This window comes from Gavia stellata, chromosome 1 (assembly GCF_030936135.1).
Source record: "Gavia stellata isolate bGavSte3 chromosome 1, bGavSte3.hap2, whole genome shotgun sequence".
Lineage (NCBI taxonomy): Eukaryota > Metazoa > Chordata > Aves > Gaviiformes > Gaviidae > Gavia > Gavia stellata.
The window spans coordinates 129,331,947-129,354,075 of record NC_082594.1 but is presented as its reverse complement, the minus strand read 5'-3'; the positions used below and the strand labels follow the sequence as shown (position 1 = coordinate 129,354,075).

The 22,129-nt window shown below is 49.9% G+C and overlaps 1 protein-coding gene across 1 annotated transcript in view; it reads left to right on the top strand.

Moving 5' to 3' along the window:
* CASQ2 (calsequestrin 2) overlaps window positions 1–22,129 on the top strand; it is a 36,188-nt gene that overhangs the window by 3,505 nt on the left and 10,554 nt on the right. The window contains exons 2-6 of the mRNA XM_009814925.2: window positions 10,819–10,903; window positions 12,907–13,007; window positions 15,194–15,305; window positions 16,764–16,837; window positions 17,306–17,436. Of these exons, the coding sequence (XP_009813227.1) occupies window positions 10,819–10,903; window positions 12,907–13,007; window positions 15,194–15,305; window positions 16,764–16,837; window positions 17,306–17,436 (503 nt within the window). The remainder of the gene's footprint in view (window positions 1–10,818; window positions 10,904–12,906; window positions 13,008–15,193; window positions 15,306–16,763; window positions 16,838–17,305; window positions 17,437–22,129) is intronic.

Genomic DNA, 22,129 nt, shown 5'->3' with positions numbered 1-22,129 from the left:
AAGCTCTGGCTGGGGCTTCTCCCACGACTGAGGAGCCCATGAGGCTCTCTCTTACCTGGGTTCTTTGGTGTCTAACAGGGGTTGAGCTCACATGGCAACTTTTCCTTCTTTCAGGGTACTTCAATCTCTTCCTTTCCAAGTCCTTCCTCTTCTCCAAGCGTGCAATAATTTTATTATGCCGGAGACCCCTAACTCTGGAAAATTTGGCTGAAAAGGGCCAACAGTTCGAAAAAGTATTAGGGGAGGCAGCTGTCAGACAGACCTGGGGGAAGAGAGAAGAGAATCACAAGGGTCTCATATCCTTAGGAAATCAAGCTGAAATCCTGGCAGCACATGAGTAAAGTTAAGCACATATTTAAGGACTTTCCCAAACCATAACTGTGAACAGCAGACTGAGAAGTGATACGATAGAAAAAAATTCCCTCCCAGGACAAAAGCCCAGCATGCAGAACTGAGTGACACTGTCAAATCTCAGGGTGCACACCAGCTATCACCAGAAAAGGGATGGCATCGTTAAGCTGATATTACAGTGGGAGAGCACATGGGGTCTTCAGCTCCCTGCACCCAGATTGCCAAGCAGCCCAGAGTCCCTTTCCAGTTTAGAAAGGGAATGAAGGTGAAGACCACCAGGAAGCAGTCCTGACAGCTCCTGCCACCTACACTACTGGGTGCTACCTGGTGAGGACAGGGTCTGGGGACAACCGAGCCCCTCTGGGAGCAACAGCATCTTCTATGAACCATCCTTTGTACATGGCAACAGCTCCAAGGACGGCAATGCCAGCTCCTCAGGTCAGGGTGGGAAAGCTGGGGGCTGTTGGGTTAGTCTGTCAGGAAAACAGTCAAAGCAATGTTTGGAGATGCAGCTGCCTACTGCTTTCTGGCTAAGGTGGAAGGATTGTAATAAGAGAACCCAGGGCAGAGACAGCATGAGCATACACTGCTTTACAGCTCAGGTTAAAGAGCTCTTCTCCTTTGCTTGTCTTTCTCCTATGACTCCACTCTTCACTGCTGGCTACTGAAAAGCACCTGCAGCTTGAGTGGGGAAAAGCCTCCATACAGGGCAATGCCCGAGGTTCAACCAGGCAGTCCCAGAGCTAACTCCAGCTATTCCTACTCTGTGGCGATGTTCGTAAGAGCCCTGCATGCCCTGTGAGGTGAGCACAGTGAAGAAACAGCCAAACACAAGGCTTGACAATAAGTATTTAATAGACAAGTCAGAAAAAAGCTACTTGTCCTAAAAGATCTCAGCTTTAATGAAGAAGGGGCAAAAGAGGAAAAGACCAAAGCAGTGAAACTGAGAGACACCGGTTCTGCTTTTTGTCTCCTTCGTAGCTCCCCTGCTATATTTCATTCTGTCTTATACTAAAACTTCTCAGACCTTCTCCCCTCTCCCTCTCATCTCTGAATCTCCTAAATACTGGGATAGTTTCACCTTCCAGTGGGCCAGCCCCTGTCTCTAGGAATCCTGTAGCAAGAATGATGAGCACTGGGGTTAGGGGCTTTCCTTTAGCACTTGAGAAGCTCTCTCCAGCAACTAAGGTTGTCTCACTACCATAGCAGGCTGCCTGCAATAGCAGACCATCATCTCCCTTACCCTCTCCCCTGCTGAAACTTGCTCAGTCCTGGCTCCCCTGTCATTCTTCCCTTGCCATCTGTGTGCATGTGGAATATCCTTAAAAAAAAGACAGTGGTCAGGCCCAGATATTTTAGGCCCTTTAGTGCAACAGTATCCCTGGGTTGAAAATTCACGGAGAACTGCCCTAGCACAAACGAGTCTGATTAGATGTAAGAGAAGAGGGACGTGGTGCTCCCCTTTCCAGATGAGGTCTAGGATCAGCCCAGCCTGTAGCAATAAATGGCAGAACAAAGTGAAACTCCTTAACGTTATTTGGCCAAATCTGTAACACAAGGGAAAATTTCTCCTACAAACCTGGGGATATGAGTCCATGAGATCACATTGCATGAGATCCTCCCAGTGCCCAACCACAGCCAGTAGCTACCTGTGGCGTAAGAGGGAAAGATAGATTTTGAATCCAGTAAAAGGCCAGGGTTAAACTGGGCATAAGGTTTAGCTCCTCCTAGTTCACTTGAGAGCAAGGATTTATTTTCAAGTGTTGAAACTACTGCAGCTTTCAGCTCAGGATGGAAAAACTGGTGCAAGATCAGCTGTTTTTGGGGTAGTTCCACCCATGTGGTTTTGAAATCTCTTGAGAGCAAATGGTTCCCATAAGAGTTCAGAGCCAGGTAATATATAGCAAAAAGGCGTTCTCTGCTTCTGACGCAACGCAGAAAAAGGGTTTACAAGTTTAGGTCTGTGCAGTTTATACCAGAAACTCATAGGAACCAGGAGACGAGATTCTAGTTTAGCCCCAACTCTAGGTAGAGTATAAATATAAATATAAATATAAATATAAATATAAATATAAATATGAAACCAAGCCCTTTCTTTAAGCACCCTTCTCTGTTTCGCAGACTCCGATTTCAGCCTTTTTCTTTGAAAATGGGCATGTTTGTGAGACAGTGCCTCAGCACAATTGGCTGGGCTGGGTAGGAACGTTATACAAGACACGTTCACTGGGTGCCACAGAAACTGCCAGGTCTCTGGGTCCCTACAAGGCAAGTCCTCAGGGTGAGAGGCGAGGCACACCTGGCTGGATAGGTATGTGCAGAAGCCTATAGTGCAAGTGGCTTGTACCTACCTGTAATAAAAGAGGTGGTTTTGTTTCCATGGCTACTAAAGCAGTGCCTTCCACTACAGATAAGTTAATGCAAAAATAAGGAAGGAAGGGAGAGAAAAGGAAAAAGTGTGCACTGATTACTTTGCACTTTGAGACCATGTAAGTAGGTCTCAGTTCATCACTGGTCAGTAGAGTAAGAAAGAGCACTGATTTTTAGCAGTAGCACCAAGAAGGATTTCACTCACTGACATGCCAGTCACAAAAACAAGTCACAGAGACGTCCCCATTTCACAGATGGGCACCCTGACATCCAGGGACAAGTACGTGATTTCGTCTTTCTGTATTACAGTGGCAGAAACAATTTCCAAGGCTGCTTTACCTGTTATTGCCCAGTTTCTTTCTTTGAAGTCCCTCCATCAGTTACCAGCAGTGAGTTTGGACTGGCTGCATGAGCAGCATCTAGCATAAGACCCTGCTTTCAATGCCATACTGCTCTTGGAGAGGCACCTTTCTCAGCTGCTAAAGTATGATTGGAGAGAGGTGTACTGACAGCAGAGCAGAGACCAGCTGTGGTCCCAGGATCTTAAAGAAAATCAAGCTGGTTTCATCCAGAGACCCAACTTTTTTGCAAATGTCACCCGGAGACATGGCAGACCCCTGTGAGCTTGGGTTTGCTTGTTGACACAATGCAAGGCTAAGCCTGCTTAGGCTGTGCAGGCTTTCTCAGCTCTGGCACGAGGAGCTCTTCGCACTGTCCAGCTGGAGAGCGGACAACCTCTGTAGGTGCCATGCAAGACCTTAAGCCACATAGAGAATCCTTCTGTGTCACCCCTCCCCTCAGAAACGCAATTGAGGAAAAAATGTTGAAAAGTCCATCCTCTTAGGTCTCAGCCATCCTGCCACACTAGTCAGCTTCCCAAAAAAGTGCCAGTGAGGGTTTCCCGTGCCTTCCTGCTGGGATGGTTCCCAGGAGGCAGGGTCTCACTTTTGTATAACAAGGCACCTTTGCCCCATGCTGAGTGGGGGGCCTCGAAAGGACTAGTTTGAGCTCACACTCACCTACTCAGTGGACATGTGTGGTGTTTATAGTTCTCATTTCGCATTCTCCGCCCCGGACCTTGACATTTCTCAGGAGCCTGCCCACGGGCTGGGGCAGCTGTTGTTCTGCCAGGCAGACCGGGTACGGTGGGCCATGCCATGCTCACCCACCACCTCACTGCAGAGCTTGGTCTGCCAGTGCGCTTCATCTAAATCCAAACTAATCAAAGCCAGTAACTGCCCTTCCTTCATGCCTGAGCTTCATTTGTGGGGAGAGTGGAAACGGGAGATAATTCTCTTTAAACACCCAAGAGGGAGAAGGGCTATTTAAGCACAAAGCCTAAGGACAAATGGGCTATGAATAAACCAAGTCTGGAAACGAGGAAGTCCCTAGTCACCAGAGGAGGAAAACATCAATGGGAGAACAGCCCAACGAGTTTTAAACGGACATTGACCGGTTTGTGACAGAGATTGAATGACGCGATGCCAGGTTTGATGACCAAAGATGTCCTTTCGCAGCCTCTGCCCCTAAATAACAGGCACCCAGGCAAAGAATCCATGGCCTGGGAAAGAAGTGACTTAGCAAGGTCCAAGTTCTCCTGTTTTTTTTTCCTCCTCCTTTGCACATTGGGATTTACCTACATACATGAGACAAAACCTTGCCCGAGGAAATAGAACAAGCAGCGACAGCAAAGAACTCAATTCCTGGGGGGGCTGCAGAGCAGGCGTTCGCTCCTCCCCTCCCTGGTGCCCCGGGACAGCCAGTGCTCCCTCCTAAGCAGTGCTGAGGGTGCTCATTCCTGCGGGCTCTCTGGCACAGCTTTGGCAAAGGCCATCTGCCGTACATGATACGTCCTTTTTCCGGGAATCCTGTCCGGCTCTGGCAGGAGACGGGATGCCGTCAGCTAGCAGACCTTTGACACCTTGAACCCTGTGCAAAGGGGGCTGCGTGGTTTTTTAAAGCTTTCCTCAGTTCTTGTTTCTCACCTCCTTGGGTAAAAGGCCTTTCTTGTCTCAAGGACCCCTCCGTTCCCCCAGGGCCCCCCTTGCTGATCCTTCCCATGGATGCAGGGTGAGAGCTCCCAGCTCCCGCCTGCGGCATCCCGGACTCTCCAGGGTTTCAGAGGTGCTGGCTTACACCCACTTGGTCAGAAACTCGAGAAATGCGGCTTGTTCCTGGGAGCTGGGGTCGTAGGAATGATGCAGGGCGAAGGTCTGCGGAGGGGAATGGGCTGAATATCAAGCATGCTTCCCTCCTCCAGAACCTACTGAAAGAAACCAGCTTGCACGAACTTCACCGTGGCATCCAGCCTTTGGTTTCAAAGCAGCCTCTCTGAGACCAGAAAAACAACAAGGCAGCGATGGTCTCACTTTTGTCGAGGACAGCCCCCAGATTGCGCCTCCGCTTTCCATTTTGTCGAAGGGGAGCTTAGCAGTGTGGCCCCTGGGCACCATCCCAGACCCCACAACCTGGGTCAGCATATGCACGCACGTACGCATGCATGCCCCGGGCTGTCCTCAGTACGCAAGCTGCCCAGCTGAGCTGGCAAAACATCTGTGATGCAGCGCCAGCGAGGACTGGCCGGGAGCAGTGGCAGGTGGCCCCTGCACCCGTGGTGGCACAGGCATTGGCCCCGCTTAGGTCCTGGCTGGGGAGGGTGCACTTTGGCTTGCAGCTCGCTAAAATTAGGGATGCCCCATGCGGATAAAAATACTAACTATGTGAAACCTTTAGGGAGGCAGCCAAAGAGCACATCGTATGTCTGACCGGGCTGAGTGGCTGTGTGGCAATTAAAGCCCCCGGGCAGCGTTCTTGGAGTGTTACCTGCGAAAGCCACCTCCACAGGAGTGACCTTTGGGTGTTCCATATTTGGGGACTTGCCTTTTAGTCCAAGGAGCAGCGACCCCCTGGGAGGGCAGGTTCAGCAATAAACAGCCTCTCCGGGCAGCTCAGGTGGTGGAAAAGGGCAGGAAGGTGGGACCAATGCGCTCTCCCCTGGTCCTGCTGCCAGAAGAGTGGCTCCTCTGGAGGCAGCTGCTCAGCAGGCTTCTGCCCCTTCCCTTTGACCACCACGATGCTTCAGGACCCGTAATTTGCCAGCCTGAATTGTGCAAGAATCCAAAACATTGCTGGTGGGGTATGCAAGGGGATGCTAGAGGAGACAGCACAGCATTAGGAAGGAGAGATATCCCCCTCTGCTCTCCAACAAACTGCCCACCAGCTCAAACAACAGAGAAGCCAACTGTAGCGGGAAGGCATGAGTCCTGCATAAGGATTCAAAGCTTTTGGGGAAATACCCTATACTTTTGCCATCTCCTCCTGCTGTTTCTGAAAATAAAAACCTAACATTTTGGGATATAAAATCATCATCATTACATCAACCAGGTTCTGACCATCGACATTAAAGTTCATCTTTAGAGAGAGTAAGAGGGAAACAGTGGAGAAGTGTAGATTGCTTGAGGGATGTTCCCTCATCATCTCCTGTTGTTCTCCTTGCATTGCTTGAGTTTTGTTCTTCCACTGCTACCAGCTAGGGAAACAGAAAGCTCCCCATGCTTAAGAGAGGTTTACTCACGATGGCTCTCACAGAGACCCAAATGTCCCCAGCACCCTGCTTCCCAACCTGAGCAGCTGCAGAATATAAACCTTACTGCCTGTGGGAGCTCCAGGCAGATGCTAGAGAATTGGGAAGAAAATCCAGGCCACAAAGCCATAATGTCACTCCACAACAAAAAACTGACCATGCTGAGACACCCACCCCTCCCACTCCCATTTGTAACCCTCTCTGCTGGATTTTTTCTGCCATTCAGCAGCAAAACTGACACCAAAAGCAAGGTTTGGCACAATCAGTATTGTCTACAGCTGGAATAGGAGCGTGGTCATCCAGCTGGTGACATTTCTGCTGCTCTATAACCTAGGATTTCATGATGACCCTGTGGGTCTTCTTAAATCTCCCAAAACTTCCCAGCATCACACCTAGGTTCAGATAGGTATGGTAGGTGTGAAGCTGAGATGTTCTGGTAGGGAGTTGTTTCTTTCCATCACTATTATTCAGATTGCCTGTAACTGTTGACACCATCCAAGATGAGGTGGTGCTTGCTTACTTGGTGGTACTCAAGCTTCACTTTGGGCTGGCACCTCTCACACATCCCAGAGGGCCATGCACGCCTTCTCGCTTACCCAAATTCTAGTATGGCTATTACCTGAGGGAAGTGGGAGAAAGGAGGAGTGCTCCCAAACTCACACCTCCTTTTCCCAAGGCTGAACAGGACACAGCTCGTGATCCTGTAGCTAGAAAGCGCACACTGTGAAGTCTTCATGCACATGAGAGGAAGGCTGCAAAATGTGCATGGGATATGAGCTTATAAGCTACCGGGATCTTTGCTCATGCCTTCAGCCAGTTCTGCCTGCCCAAAGCTCCTGCTATACCTCAGGGACTGCATGACCAGTTAGGTCCAGTTCTTCCAGGGCAGCTTCTCTCCTCCATCTCCCCATGCAGCTGTTGAAGCTAAATTACTCGCTAGAGAGGCTGACACAAATGCAAGGGCTCTGGCTGGTCAAGACTTCAAGCGATATGAATTTAAAAGGAGGAGGAGGAGGGGGCGGAGGAGGGGCGGTGTTCTTACATTACAGCCGCCTTTGTCCCAAGGTCCTGAGCCAAGAGGATTGTCAAGATTAGAAACATTATCTGCATTCAAATCCCACTAGCATTATGGAATCAGAAAATACTGTAAGGAGATATATAAATGCTTGATACTGTAATGAGCAGGGGGCAACTAGCCAAGCTGCTGCGCCTCTGGCATACTCTATATTTTGCTGCCTTATGGGGTTCAAATATAAGTGTGGGAATCTGTCCTTACCTAAGCACTGGTCAGACTCACCTGCTGCAGTGGAAAGCAGAGAAAGCAAGGGCAGGAGCAATGTCCAGCCCCTGCGTAACTTGCACTTGAAAAAGCCACCATAGGTACTGACACCTGCAAAGGTCTCCTGCCTCCAGGCACTGCCACAGTGGAAAGAGCTCCGGAGAGTCTCATGCTGCATAAAGATTTCCCCGGCGCAGGACCCCAGTGCTCTGCAGATGGGCACAGGCTGTACCACTCACCTCATTATCTTATTAGCATGAAAGTCGCAGTGAAGGAGGCAGGCTGCCCGCTCAGCTCTCAGCTCCGTCCCCGCAGGCGCATGCACACGCTATACACATGCACTCTCCTATATATACGCCCTGTTGCACATCTCTCAGGATGAGCCTCTTCAGAGGAACATCACCAAACACTCGTGCCCACTGTACATACACCTCCTAGAGACAGTCTCGCTAGACACAGTCACGCAAGCTGTGCCACACCGACAGGCACACCTCCAGCATTACTGTGACCCTTTTTGCCTCCCGAGCCCTAACGAAGTGCGCACTCGCACAGTCTCACACAAAGAGGCTTTCAACCCATCACCCATGTCTTCTTGACATGTTTACTCTTTCCCAGCCAGCTCCCATGCTCACAGCTGTATGGCTGCACGCACACCCCTCCAAAGAGCTACGTTGCATACGCTGCACACTGACATACATTACTCCTGATCAATGCTTCCTCTCTTGCAAACATCCCCAGTCACGCTCAACCACTTGTCTGCAGCTGGTGTTGCAGCTTTTCTGCATATTTCTGAGCTTCTTCAAACACCCCCAAGAAACCCTAACCATCTCCTGTGTGCAGGACTCAAGAACTATTGGGCTTAAACTGCCTTGACCCCGTCTGGCACATGGCTAACATAGATGTGAGTAAGTAGCCAGATCAAGTATGGACTGGATGGGACATGACTGGACAGTCGTCTTCCCTTGGGCTTTCTGTTTTACCTCTGGTCACAATGCAGCCAGAACATCAAGCATTGACTCTGAGGAACCTCTTGCTGGTCTACACAACTGCCAACAAGCAGGGACTTGCTGACAATGTCCCCTAAAGCTGATGATCCTACAGGCTCCATCCCTTTGTCCAGTAAATGGAGATCCCTGTAATGGGGAACAGAAGACAGCTTCTCCCACCACTGCCCGCTTGCAGATGTCCAGGGAGCTCACAAGAGGTGTCCATCTCTCCCTGCGTTATTGGGTATCATCAGCTGCTCTCAGGTGCTGTAACGTGGACGGCCGTGGCCTGAGCCAGGAGATGAGATGCCAGATGAGTCAGACCAGTGCTCAGATACCTTATCAATGGATGTGCAAATATAGACCAGTGCTCTGCCCCATTCAGGCAGTATCCCCTGTAAGAACGAGCCCTGAAGATGCAGCCTCACCTTTATTTCAAAGCACTGGTAGAGAACAAGGGAAGAGAGGTGAGACCGCATATTTCCTGCATAACACGAGCACCTCTTTTACCTCCCATGGTGGCATTTCCCCCTAAAGACAACAGGCCAGTAGCCACAGGGGGATCAAGGTTGCAGTGATGCTGTGATGCTTGGTGAATATGTCCTTCTGGAGGGCTTCGGAACAGGCCTGGGAACACGTGTTTTGTGGAAAGGAGAAGACAACCACATTCTCCATCACTCCCCTTTGCCCAAGCAAGGTCCCTGAGCCCTGATTGCCAGGGTGCCTGCTGTCTCCCCCAGGATTTTGAGGAAGGGCTGGGTGCTGCCAGCGCTGGCCAGCCCCGTGACGCCCCAGCATGCAGGCGAGGGGGCTGCTCCACTGCTTTTGCTCCCTGATGTCTTTAATCGCTGCTTGCTCTCGCAGCGGCTGGGCACATGCGGAGGTTATTTATAGCAGGGGAGTCAAGAAGCCATAGGGACAGTGCTGCTGGGTGACATTCAAACCAGCTTTGAGGCTGGGGGGGGTGCCAAAATGGGTCCTGGGGGAGGACGTTCCTCATAAATCAGCCCGCCATCCCTTTGGCCACAGCTTTTCTTCTGCCTCCCTCCAGCCTCCCGCCACTGAGCGCAGGCAGCTGTGCCCTAATAGGGACATTCCTGTTCCAGAGGCCCCCAATCCCTTGTGCCCATTGCCCCCCCCCCCCCATCCAGCAGGCTTGGGAGAGGGGCCAGCAAGAAGACCATCAGCATCAGAGACATTCATGGAGCAGGGAGGGAGAAGAGAAAGAGGGGTCTCTTACAGCTGCTTGGTGGTCTCAGAGCATTGTTACCGCCTTGTAGGGTCTCTGGTGTGTTTGTGGTGGGGCTAAGTCAGTCATCTAGTCAGTAAGGGAGCTCATTTACCAGGGTCACTACATCTCTATGGAGCCCATCTGGAATTCACAGGGTCTCACCCGGGGCCGCTCCCACCACGGGGCAATTGCAGAGCGTCTCTCCTTTCCTCACATATCTATTTTCACAAAACAGGCAGGAACTCGATATCTGCAAGAGGCCCCTTCATCAAAAATGGTGACAACGGGGAGCAGCGGTTTCTGAAGCTGCGAGGAGACAAACATGAGCATGGCTGGGATTAGACTCATTTCTGTAGGACAAAGGGGGGACCAGGAACTGGGGGGTGACTGAAGCCTGGACAGGAGACATGACTTAAAGGATTTCATAGGAGAAGGGACTGCTTTCACCAAGCCAGGAGTCCCTCTGCTTTATTTTGCTGGGAGCCTGTTTTGGCCGTGCCATCACATGTATGAAGGAAACCTGATGCTGCAGGTGCCCTGCATCCCCTCCAGTTTGCAGCCACTCCTGCCTGGCACCAAGCACTTACAGCGTTAAAATATCCGCTGTGCCCACATGTCATGCTCCCCTGCAGGAGGCCACCAAGGCACAAGGGAGGGGACAGCTTTTGCTTTGTGTCAGTGGCACAGGTCTTTCTCCCAGCCATGCCCACTGCTTTGGTGTCCCCGATTCGTCCAGGAGCCCTCTCCTGATGCCCAAGTGTCAAACAGCAGTTAGCAGCATGTGGTATCACCAGCAGATTCGGTGCTGCGACACAGTGGGAAGAAATCCAACCCTTGTGACCTCCTGGCAGCGTTATCGCAGCAGGCAGGCAGCGTGTGACGCATCCCACCCATTGGTGCTGCCTGAAAGAAGAATATGGGTCACTTGTGTCTGTCGTGCCATGCTAGCAGGGCATGATGCCCTTTAGCTACCCTGTGGTGTTAATGCTGCTAAAGTGTGGCTCTCTGGTTCCTTCCACAGCTGGCGGCTCAGGTCCTGGAGCCCAGGAGCATCGGCTTTGGGATGGTGGACTCCAAGAAGGATGCCAAACTTGCCAAAAAGCTAGGTAAGTCTCATGTCTGATATCTCTGGAATAGCTTGGAGAGAGTGTGGGAGTGAAGCCCAACAGCCAGCCCTGGAGAGGACAGCCAAATCCTTGTCACCAGGACGAGGAGGGTGATGGTGGCAATTGCACACTGACCACCTGCCCACCCCAATATGGGCAGGATCAAGTTGGGGGACAAGGATGAAAGGGGTGAGCCGACACCCTTCCAGCAAAAAGCTTCCTGGCTGAGAGTGTCAAAACAAACCCAAAACAAGTGAAAAAGAAAGCCAGTTCATGCCATAGTGATGACAGGGTGGAAGCTCACAGCTTGCTGCACAGAAACTGTAAATAGGTGTCATGGAGTAACTCCATGCTCTTCCTGCATAGAGACAGGTCTGACACAGCGACACAGAACCAAAACCTACAGGGACATCACATAGGCCTCCAAATGTCACCAGCCCTATGACAGAGTGACCCTCAGCCACTAATGTGGGAGCCACAGCCTTGCAATGGTTTGGCAGCCAGGTGTCAACCCTTCCTGACTTGCTCCCCAGAGCAGAAGAGGAAACCTCCCGTAAAGTTGAAAGGTTGCTGCATTGCCCACACCTGGAAACAGCTGCCTTCCAGGGGCTGGCGATTCCTTCGTATTTTAGCCCACAAAGGATTATGGAAATACTATGGCACATAAATACAACAGCACATAAATATATCGCTAGACTTAAGGTCAGACTGTTTAAGCATACTGGACTGTATACTGGACTGTAATTTTCTTTCCTAAATTAGAAGCTAAGTGTGTTGGTGGAAGCTAAACTAAAGCTGAGAGCTTCTGCCTCTCCAAGACAGAACAAACTACCAACCACCTTGACCCATGGTACCCTGCCATCATGCATCACAGGAGCTTTGTACCGCTGATTTTGGAGCCTCCACTGAGACGTTGTGGCACCCAGCCCTCAGTCCAGAGATATACGATTCAAATCTGCGAGCCTGCTGTCTGTGGCATCTCTACCATAGGTTTCTAACCCTTCTGCCAAGGCTAGCTAAGCCGCAGAGAGTTTGAAGCTCACTTTGGCTTCCAGCTCACTGTTTATGTTCACATAGTTCAGCCTTCTCCAGGCAGAGGACACAGCCCACATCAAAATCCATTTTCCATCTAGTGTCAGGTTGTTCAAATTTGGGATGTCAGTTAGAGCCCAGTACTGTTTACTGCAATATAGACAGCCAAGCTAAAACAAGTTCCCGATACAGTTTTCCAACTGAGGCCAAACTGTGACCTGAACGAAAAAGTTCAACATTGCCCTGGTGAGGCCACATCTGGAGCACTGTGTCCAGTTCTGGGCTCCCCGGTTCAAGAAGGACAGGGAGCTGCTGGAGAGGCTACGGCAAAGGGCTACCAAGATGATTAGGGGAGTGGAACATCTTTCTTATGAGGAAAGGCTGGGGGACTTGGGTCTTTTTAGTCTGGAGAAGAGAAGACTGAGGGGGGATCTTATTAATGCTTATAAATACTTAAGGGGTGGGTGCCAGGAGGATGGGGCCAGTCTTTTTTCAGTGGTGCCCAGTGACAGGACGAGAGGCAACGGGCACAAACTTGGTCATAGGAAGTTCCATCTAAACATCAGGAGGAACTTCTTTCCTTTGAGGGTGGCAGAGCACTGGAACAAGCTGCCCAGAGAGGTTGTGGAGTCTTCTTCTCTGGAGATATTCAAAACTCACCTGGACACATTCCTGTGCGATCTGCTCTGGGTGAACCTGCTCTGGCAGGGGGTTGGACTAGATGATCTCCAGAGGTCCCTTCCAACCCCCATCATTCTGTGACTCTGTGATTTGGGAAGAAGCTAGCACGAGTTCTGGCTGAGGTCTGCCCCTTGTGCTGTGAAACGTCAGTCAGGAGATTACTTGGGTTGTTTCTAACTGGACCAACTCAGCAAATTGGCAATTGCTAGAATAACAAGCAAGATACTCTGTAGTAAAAATGCTTTTAGTGACGTGTTGACCACATTATGTTTCCTGTCTCCTTCTTTCAGGCTTGGTTGAAGAGGGAAGTCTCTATGTCTTTAAGGAGGAGCGGTTGATTGAATTTGATGGGGAACTGGCCACGGATGTCTTGGTGGAATTCCTCTTGGATGTAAGCACAGATAAGCTCAGAGCTAGATAAAGGCTCTCAGAGAAGAGCTTGCAAATACTCACTTTGCTAAATAACACGGTTTGTCTTTATTTGAAATTCCATCCCCGTTTGCTACACGTTGGTAGAGATTACATTTGCCAGCTTCGCAAATACTTGTCTGACAATGAGTTCCCAGGAAAGCTGGTACCTTTGTATGCCACCAACCACTTATATCTTAAAGACATTCTGCTCTCTTTCCTGTTTATGGAGTATTTGATTGGAAGCAAGCAACAGTCCCACATAACTGCTAGTCACCCAGCTCAGTTAGCAAACTGGCGTGTAAACACTTTGCCATTTGCAAAATCTTTCACGCCTTTTTTTTTTTTTTAAAAAAAAAGAGTTATTTTCCAAAAAAATCCAGGAAGCAGCATTCCCATAGAGCAACTAAAACCAGCTCAATTCATTGAAAAAGGTATATGCTGTAAACTATTTGCTCATTTCTAGACACAACTGCACAAACAACACAGTGTGCCTTTTCAGTGAACTTACCAAATTGCGCTGCCATGAATTAGAGAAGAGCCTAGGACTTAGTGCTCTTAGGTCACTTTGTGCACGGGCACAAGTACATACTCACCCTTGCGCCTAAATGTAAAAGAGATGCTGACTCCCTCATCAATGTCTTGCACTTCTCTTTACATTTTATTCCAACAGCCCAGAAACACAGTCTTTGCTTTGTAGTGAAAACATTTTGCAGTGGCTTAGCTCTCCTTTGAAATGAGGCTCCCTTTACGAGTAACCATGCAATAATGCAGACAAGGGAGGTAAGGCAAGCAGCGGAGCTGGCAGGGTTTATTTCCCAGGGCGGCAGGTTGCCTAAACGGTGACCTGCGGTGCAGGAGTGCCAGTGGCGAAAGGCACATCTGGGGAAGAGAAACAGCTCCCTAGGACCTCAGCTCTCCTACGGCAATGCGTCTGTGGCTGCATCCACCAGGTACTGTGGCCAAGACACATGTAAGTGGCTTCAGGGACAGAAGCAGGTGTCTTGTCCCACCCAGGAGGGCCACAGGCAGGGCAGGGCTTTGCTGCGACCCCAACAGTGATGGGATCCCCGGTTCCTGTGGCTTAGGCCACTATGGCAGCAGGGAGCTGCCCACGCTGCTCTGGACACAGCAGAGGCACAGCCACACGCCAGAGCATCACTCGCAAGGGGTGCGGCGTAAGGCACTTTCTGAGGTTTTGTTTGCTGTGCTTTGCGGTACGCCACTGAAAAATCACGTTCTGTGAACAAAGGAAGAGAGCAAGGGTTTCTGTTTGTGTGTTTTCCACTCAAGGGGGAAAATACCCAGCAAAGCAGGGAAACAAAACCAAACATATCTGTGGTGCCTCGGCAGCCTCTTCTCAAAGGAAGACAAACGCAGAGGTCTTCTACTCCTCTGTAGGCTGTACAGTGGCCTGCCTGCATTGTTTTTTCTAGTGAAGCCACACCTGATTTACACCAGTATCGCTGGGCAAAAAAATCAGACCAAATCTTTTCACCAGCAGTGGCTAGTTAAGAAAACAGAAAAAAAGGTTAGATTAATGACAGGCTGAAGCGGCAGATAGGTCTTCCAACTTCCTCATCAACACTGTGACGTGTCTGGGGCCAAAGCATGGGTTTAACCCAACCTGCACAGGAGGATCAGCCAGGAAAATTCACATCCAGACTTTCCACTGCTCTAAAACATTGTTTGGCCACACTCTGGCATGCTGCTTTTAACATTTTCTGAAAGCAAGTTCTTTGTAGTAACCTCTTCCAGCAAATTACAGTTAAAAATGAATATATCCATCATTCACGGAAGCTCATGGTCTCCATACCAGCCCCTTTCAACTGCTCTTCCTTTTTCTCAGCTGCTCTAAAGCCTGTTGCAATTGCTACCCCTTATCTCACATCACAGCAGGTCCCTGAGCATCCATTTGGGCTACCCAGACCTCTCTCAGCTTCCCTCCTGATGCTTCAACCAATGCAGTGAACCTACTAACGGCTCCCTCTGAAGGTGACCTGCATCTCTCGGTTCCTCGCGTTAAGGCAGAGAGCACTAAGTAGGGTTTCCAGCAGCAGGGAAATTGGGTGACCTCTTTCTCCCCACTTAGGCTGCTAGCGACACACCCTGCCAGGCATAGGTTGGTGCTGCAAATTGTTGCGTTATCAAATGCATTTATCATGGCAGCTGCTAGAAGACCCTGTGGAGATCATAAACAACAAGCTGGAGCTTCAGGCCTTTGACCAAATCGATGAGGAAATCAAACTCATTGGCTACTTCAAAGGAGAAGACTCTGAACGTAAGAGGAATATGTTCTTCATGGAGCTTGGAGCCTGGCTGGGGGCACTGGGGGCTGGCCATTGGTTCTTCTGCATGAACATTAAGGTGGTGGGGGTATATGGCAGGCTGTGACAGTGCCAAAATTGCTGGAGGATGAGGTGGGGTTGCAGGCAAGTTTCTGCTGTTGCTATGCATGAGCCCATTCCTACACCAACAGTGGTGACCCTTCTGCAAGGTGTCTGCTGGCAGGAGAAGGGGGCGATTATCCAGGGTCTCCTGAAGTAAAGTAAGTCTGCTTCACCCAAAATCAGCTGAGGTTACAGTTACACTGGGTGAGCACCTAAAGGGAGCAAAGCTCCCCCTCTCATGAGCAGTGAGACCAAAAGGCCAAACAAAGAGGGAGGGAGAGAAAGGGAAAGGGAGACACACACATTAAATACTAACTAACTTGGCAAACATACAGCAGCAGTAAGCAGGACGCCTTAGGGCAGCCTGGCAGAGGCACTGACCTGTTTCTGCTCTCTGGACCCCAAGACTGAGAAGAGGCTGGTCCCATGCCCTGAGGGATGTCCAACTCAGGGACCATTCCAGGCAAAACCATCAGCTTTCATGAGTCTTGAGAAGCCCTCACCCGAGACTCTCCCTGGCAAGCCCCAGCAGTCTCCCCTGCCAGCCCCGAGCACTCCCCCTGCTCTCCGTCTGGTGCTGGCAGCGTGCACCCCACACTTGCAAGGCTTGCCTTTCACGAAAAGACAGGCATTCTTACCTGAACGAGCAACGTATCACCAGGTCTGCTGCACCGCAACAACCCATCCACCTCTCCCTTCAGCTTTCTCACCCGCTCAAAATGGGCTGCAGGGCAGCTCGGGCAAGGGCTGTGCCCCTAATGCTGTTCAGTAATAAGTATTTTGCAGAAAGGTGGGAAATACCTGTTGTAAAGAGCTCCCACCAGGCTGAGAGCATCCTTCCTGACCCCAGCTGAGGACCCGATACCAGTAACACTAAAAACGTACCTCGTTCCTGCCCCCTCTTCCTGCAGCAGGAGGAGTGTGCCTAATCGTGCTTGGTGACCGTTTAGGGAATGGCAGCAATCATTAATGCTGGAGCAACTCCATGCGTTTCCCAGGTTGAACCACTGCTCATGCACGAGGGCAGCTGCAAACACCCTTATCAACAGGCTGGAGTTGTAACCCCTGGACCTGCTTCACAGGGCTACTGATTTCAGCCCCAGTTAAGTGTGGCATGCTGGGTTCTGTAGTTTTCCTGAGCACTCTGGGGCTGCACAGCATGTGTCCTGTTTGCTCCATATGAAATGGACCTTGTTGGTAAACTCTGGAAGGGTGGAAGAAACATAGTGCCATCATCTCATGTATTTTGCAATAGTTTATATTTGTTCTTCCCTCGTGCATTCTGTGCTGATGCGAGCGTAGCCAGCTGCCTGTGAAATCTTTTCTTCATTCCCCTTTTCTCCTTGCAGATTACAAGGCATTTGAAGAAGCTGCCGAACACTTCCAGCCATACATCAAGTTCTTTGCCACCTTTGACAAAGGGGTAAGCATCCATGGACCTCACCGTGGGAGCTCACAGCCTCCACCACCTGTTTTCCAGAAGCTCAGGGTGCTCCCAGATTTAATATCTGGCTCCATCTTCTCATTTTCAGCGTTCCTGTAGTTTGTGGTCCTGGTGTCCACATTTGGATTTGGCCCTGTCGCAAGACAAAAGGCCATTGCTGCAGCATGGAGGCAGGTCCTGGTCTGGGTTCGGAAACCAGCCCCATTAGGTTTGCGGGACCTTGACTCCGGCCTTGCTCTGCCCCAGTGCTTGAAACCAGTAGTGTAGAGAGCATCGGTGGGTTTTTAAGCAAGGAAAGATCCATTCACATTTTGTTGGCCACCCCTAAGAGTGCATGCTCTGAAAGAGAGCAAGCACCTTGACCTCAGCTCTGCCGTCGGCAGAGACTCTGGGTAGGCAAAGAGGCACATCAGGCTCACTCACCTCTGACTCTCTGCACTGCAACAGGTTGCCAAGAAGCTAGGTCTAAAGATGAATGAGGTGGACTTCTACGAACCATTTATGGATGAGCCGGTTCACATCCCCGATAAGCCTTACACAGAAGAGGAACTGGTTGAATTCGTGAAGGAGCACAAAAGGTACGTAGCGTACAGGACACTCCCGGCTGTGGGAAGCGGGTAAAGGTATCTGTCACCACAAGGCTTGCCCCTCTAGGGTATCCCTCTCAGTAAAAATTAGGATAACGACCACCTTTGGGCAATATGCTGACCCAGGTTTGAGGTTTTGGCTGGTCTTTTCCTATTCCCAGAGGTGCAAGTACGTGTGCTGCAATCAGAACCCACCACCATGGGGCTGTGACAACACAGCTTCCCTCCTCCTCCTCCCTGCTTAGTCCCCCCTCAAAGAGCAGGGAGGCTTGCAGGCAGTGGAGAGAGGAAACCTTGCCCTACTTGCCCATGCTTTTAATTTAGGTCTGTACAGAAGATGATCCTCTCCAAGGCCTCTCAAGCCAAAACCAAGTTCTGTCCAGTCTCCTCCTTCCCAAAACAGCTTCACTAATGGGTTTATCCCTCTCCTGATGTCAGATATGTCTGTAGGCAGGTTCTGAGCTCAGACCAAGCTCAGAGGAACTGTGATGGACTAAGAGACTCCTGCTGACCACAGGCACAGAGAGGAAACCACTGCTGTTATGGCTGTCTTAGTCCTCATCTGCAAAGGTGCTGAGCACCTACAGTGTTTGATCAAGTCAGCGGGAGCTGTGGATGCTCCACGCTTCTTGAGATCAGGTTTATTGCGCAGTTGTTTAGGGACTTGGCCACCAACAGTCTGGAAGTGACTGGAAAGGCTGATCCTGTGTAAAAGCACAGGGTTAAATGTAAGGGCACAACTCCCTATGAGGTGCTGTACTTTTACATACTTAAAAATACAGCACAGGATAGTCATGCAGGCTATCTGCTCTTCCTGCAACTGCATTTCCAAGCAGACATTCAAGGGACCAGGAAAGGGTTCAAGAAAAGCAGGGCCATTGGTACTGTTAGGGGAGCCCAAACTGGGCTAAGCTGGAAGTTTGTGTTCACACACAGAGGGTTCAGAGACAGGAGATCATCTCCAGAGTCTGTGAGTCACCAGACTTGGAAACAGACCTCTGCTTTTTCTGAAATATGAAGGGGTCCTCTATCTCCCATGTGCTCGGAGGTCACTTTGCTGACCTCCTCGACATCCAGACCTCAGTCCTTCCCATCTTTCTTCCCAAGCTCTTTCTGTCAGGCAGCAGCATCAGGAGGCTGATTAAACACAGCTACCTGCCAGCCTAATAAGGCAAGCTCTCCACCAGCACAAAATTGCAGTGGAAACCCCCCCTGTCTTACATATTTCAAGATGCCATGTTGTGCTTGGTAGGAGGCAACGGATTGGGCCATATATTTTGCAAGTGCCAAGGCTCAGAAGGGAATTGAAAGGAATCTCATGAAATCAGATGCCTGAAATCCCAAACCTGCCAAGGTCCTGCCATGGCAGGGGAAAAAACCTGGGGTGACAGTGATATGTTCCCAGCAGTTAATACCGAGTCTCTGGGAGCAAGAAGTGCTTCTTCCTGCCTTGCCACCAGTAAAGGACCTAAAGCCAAACTCTGGAAGTGGAATTAATCAGACAAGGAGATGATCAGGCCTGTAGAGAAAAACAAAGTGACCTCAGCAGCTGCCACGTGCTGGTTCCCTGTAAGACAACTCGGCAGGATCTTTTGCTCCGCAGGAAGGTGTAGAGGACCACTTGCCTCCCCCGCCTCACACAGCAGACCTTGTCACTTCACCCCAGCCGGCAGGCATGGGCTATCCCTCTGCTGAGGTGTAAAGCCCCTCTGCCACGTCTCCATCCAGCAGAAGAAGCCCCATCACATCACTGGGGAAAGCTCCTAGTGCTCAGCAGTACCCAGGCTCTTCAGCATGCTTTAAACAGCCCTTCCAAAAAGGGCTCCCCACTGCCGTGCCCAGGTGGTCTTCACCACCTCTTCCTCCAGCCCTGCGTGGGAATTGGGATTTGCTGCAGCCTCAAGACAGGAGCTGAAGCGGGTACCCAGAAGGAGCCCGTACGCAGCCTCCCGGCTGATGCTTCCCAGGGCAGCCGCAGGCAGCAGTGGGAAAGTTCATCCTCTCCCGAGCAGGTCAGGAAGCTGGTGTTCAGCACAGTGGGGTGACTCGTCCAAGGTCAATAGGTGTCCGGCTGAGGGTGGTGGCTGGGCACCGTCACTCCCAGGTCTCAGCCCAGATTGTGCTCTCAGTTGCACAGATCCAAATTACGTGGTAGTTCCCCTGCCTGCAGCAAGAGGCCTCTGGGTTTATGCCTGTTTCGCACACCAAACGCTGGCGGTGGACACCCCGCTGCCCCCCGCCTTGCAATTTTGGTATAGTGATGTGGGGGCTGAATTCCACTCCCTCATATTCACCTAAACCCCAGTTACCTCACTCCCTCCAGCATTAGGGAGTAGCCAGAGTAAATCTTGAGTAACTCCACAACAATTGGTACACATGGGTGTGATCAAATCCTTCCCGCTGAGTTTCCTTTCTCCAAGAGCTGCCCCCAGAGAATGGCTAGGGAAAGCATCTTGAAAGCCAGGCACAAGCACATAACATGCATTCACCTGGTATAATATCCAATTTCTGACAATCATCAATGAGGAGACTTGCTGGGTCAAAAACTGTATCCCTGATCTTGTGCTTAGTGGCTATTTCTTCAATTTCTATAGTAATTTTTTACCTCATTTCTATTTTGATGCTGAAAGTATTCAATTGTAATGAGTTCAGTGGCTGAATTATGCATTGCATCAAAAGAACATTCCTGTTTGTTCAGTTTATACTTGCTATCTAATTATTTCACTGTGTGCCTACTGGGTCTCGTGTTATGAGGAACAATGACTAGTCATTCCCTGTTTCACTTTGGGTTTTTTACCACTCCCGATTTTTTAGACGCCCTGCCAATATCCTCTTTGTTCACCTCTTTTACAAGATAAAGAGTTCTCATCTATTTAATCTCCCCCAAACAGAGGTCATTCCATACCTTCATTCATCGCTGCTGTGTTTCCATGTCCCTTTTTTAGTTGTCCCATATAATTTCTGTGATGGGGTGACCAGAACCACAAATACATTCACTGTGGAGGTGCATAGTGTAGTTGTCCATTGCTATAATGGTATGATGTGTTTTCCCAACTGTTTTTAACTTTCTTTTTGCCTTTTGCCTTTGGAGCTGATGCTTTCTCAATTTGTGACACCTGGGCCCCTTTCCTGAGAGGCAATCATTAATTATAACTAATTTAGAACCCATTGTTGCACCTGTATAATCAGGGTTGGTTTTCTGCCAGCGTGTTACTTCCTATGTCTATCATGCAGACACTCAAGTCTCAGGAGATCCCTCTGTGTCTCCTCATAGTCAGGCCCGTGTTGGTCATCTGAAGAATTGGATATGATAAGGAAACGCTGTCATATTTCTATTTCCCACCTTATCCATATTATGTGAGAATATGTTATGCATATAATCATGCTAAAGCATATGCTATGAATCTTAATTGGTTAATTCCCTCTGTTGTGAAAACTGACGATTCATCTCCACCCTTCATCTTCCAATGTCATTAACCCACAGGAGGACCTCTCCTCTGGTCTAACTGCAGCTTAGGTTCTCTGAAACCCTTTAGTAAGGGACCTTGTCCAATTGTCCTCTGAAGGCTGTTCACTGCATTGACCAGCCCACTCATTGACTTGCTCTGGGAACTCCAACAGATCCATGGCCATGATATTCCTCTTAAAGGTCATGTGTCTCTTGTCCTATCATGTCATATTCCTTCAAATGTCTGTTAACTCTACTTTTTCTGGTAGTGTCATGCCCATCAAGGAAGTCACTCTTCCAGATCCATGTCTCCTCAGGTCCTTTAGGAACCTCTAAAAAATGCTCCTTGTTCCCCCTGCTCTGGTAGTGAGGCAAACTGAAGGGCCAGGTTACACATCTCATTGATGCCACCTGGTCCTGGCAACATGCTGCTACTCCCTTTGCCGATTTGTTCTAGGACCTCATCCACCAACAATTCTCTTTGCAACAGCTCCTGGGGCTGGTCTCCCAGCTCTGCTGGGGGAACCTCCCTGAACACCTGATGCCAGAGTGAGCAGAGGTGCGGAGGATTACTTGTGCTTGTCTGCTATGGCCTTGTGTTCCTTGGGTGTTCCTTGGGTGCCCCTTTAACACCCCAGTCACCTCTCAGCCTGCCAGGCTCTCTGACAGGCTTCCTGCTACGGATGTGTCTGAAAACATTTACAATTCTTTTTTTTGTCCTTTATGAACTACTTCTCAAAAAAATGTGCTTTGGCCAGTGTTATGGTTTAAATTTTCTTGCCAGTGGTTATTATGATCTAAATTCTCTTGCCAGAGGTTATTCTGTCTTCTTTGCTTCAGCAGTGTTTGGAAGGATTTTTATGGTGGAATTACGCTGGGGTAAAATCAGGAGAAAAGGGGAACAAAGCCCAGTAGGAATGTTCCAGGGACTGCAATACACAAGTGAATGGGTAACCTCATGCTCTCAGCACGGACAGAACAATCTGCTATGTGTGGGACTAATTCACCAGCGTACCCCAGCACAGACAGGCATCTCATCTTCCCAAGCACAAATAGCGTCTGCAGTGACTCCAGTGGGGGCAAGGGCAGGGTTTTATCACCATAAATAAAAGCATAAGTTGACCTACTGTGCCCCCATGCTTGCGTACAAAACGTGGTGGCCGATGGTGCTGACTCCAGCCACCAACCAAACGTGCCACGGTGACCTTTTCCATGACGCCAGCAGTGTCATGTGTG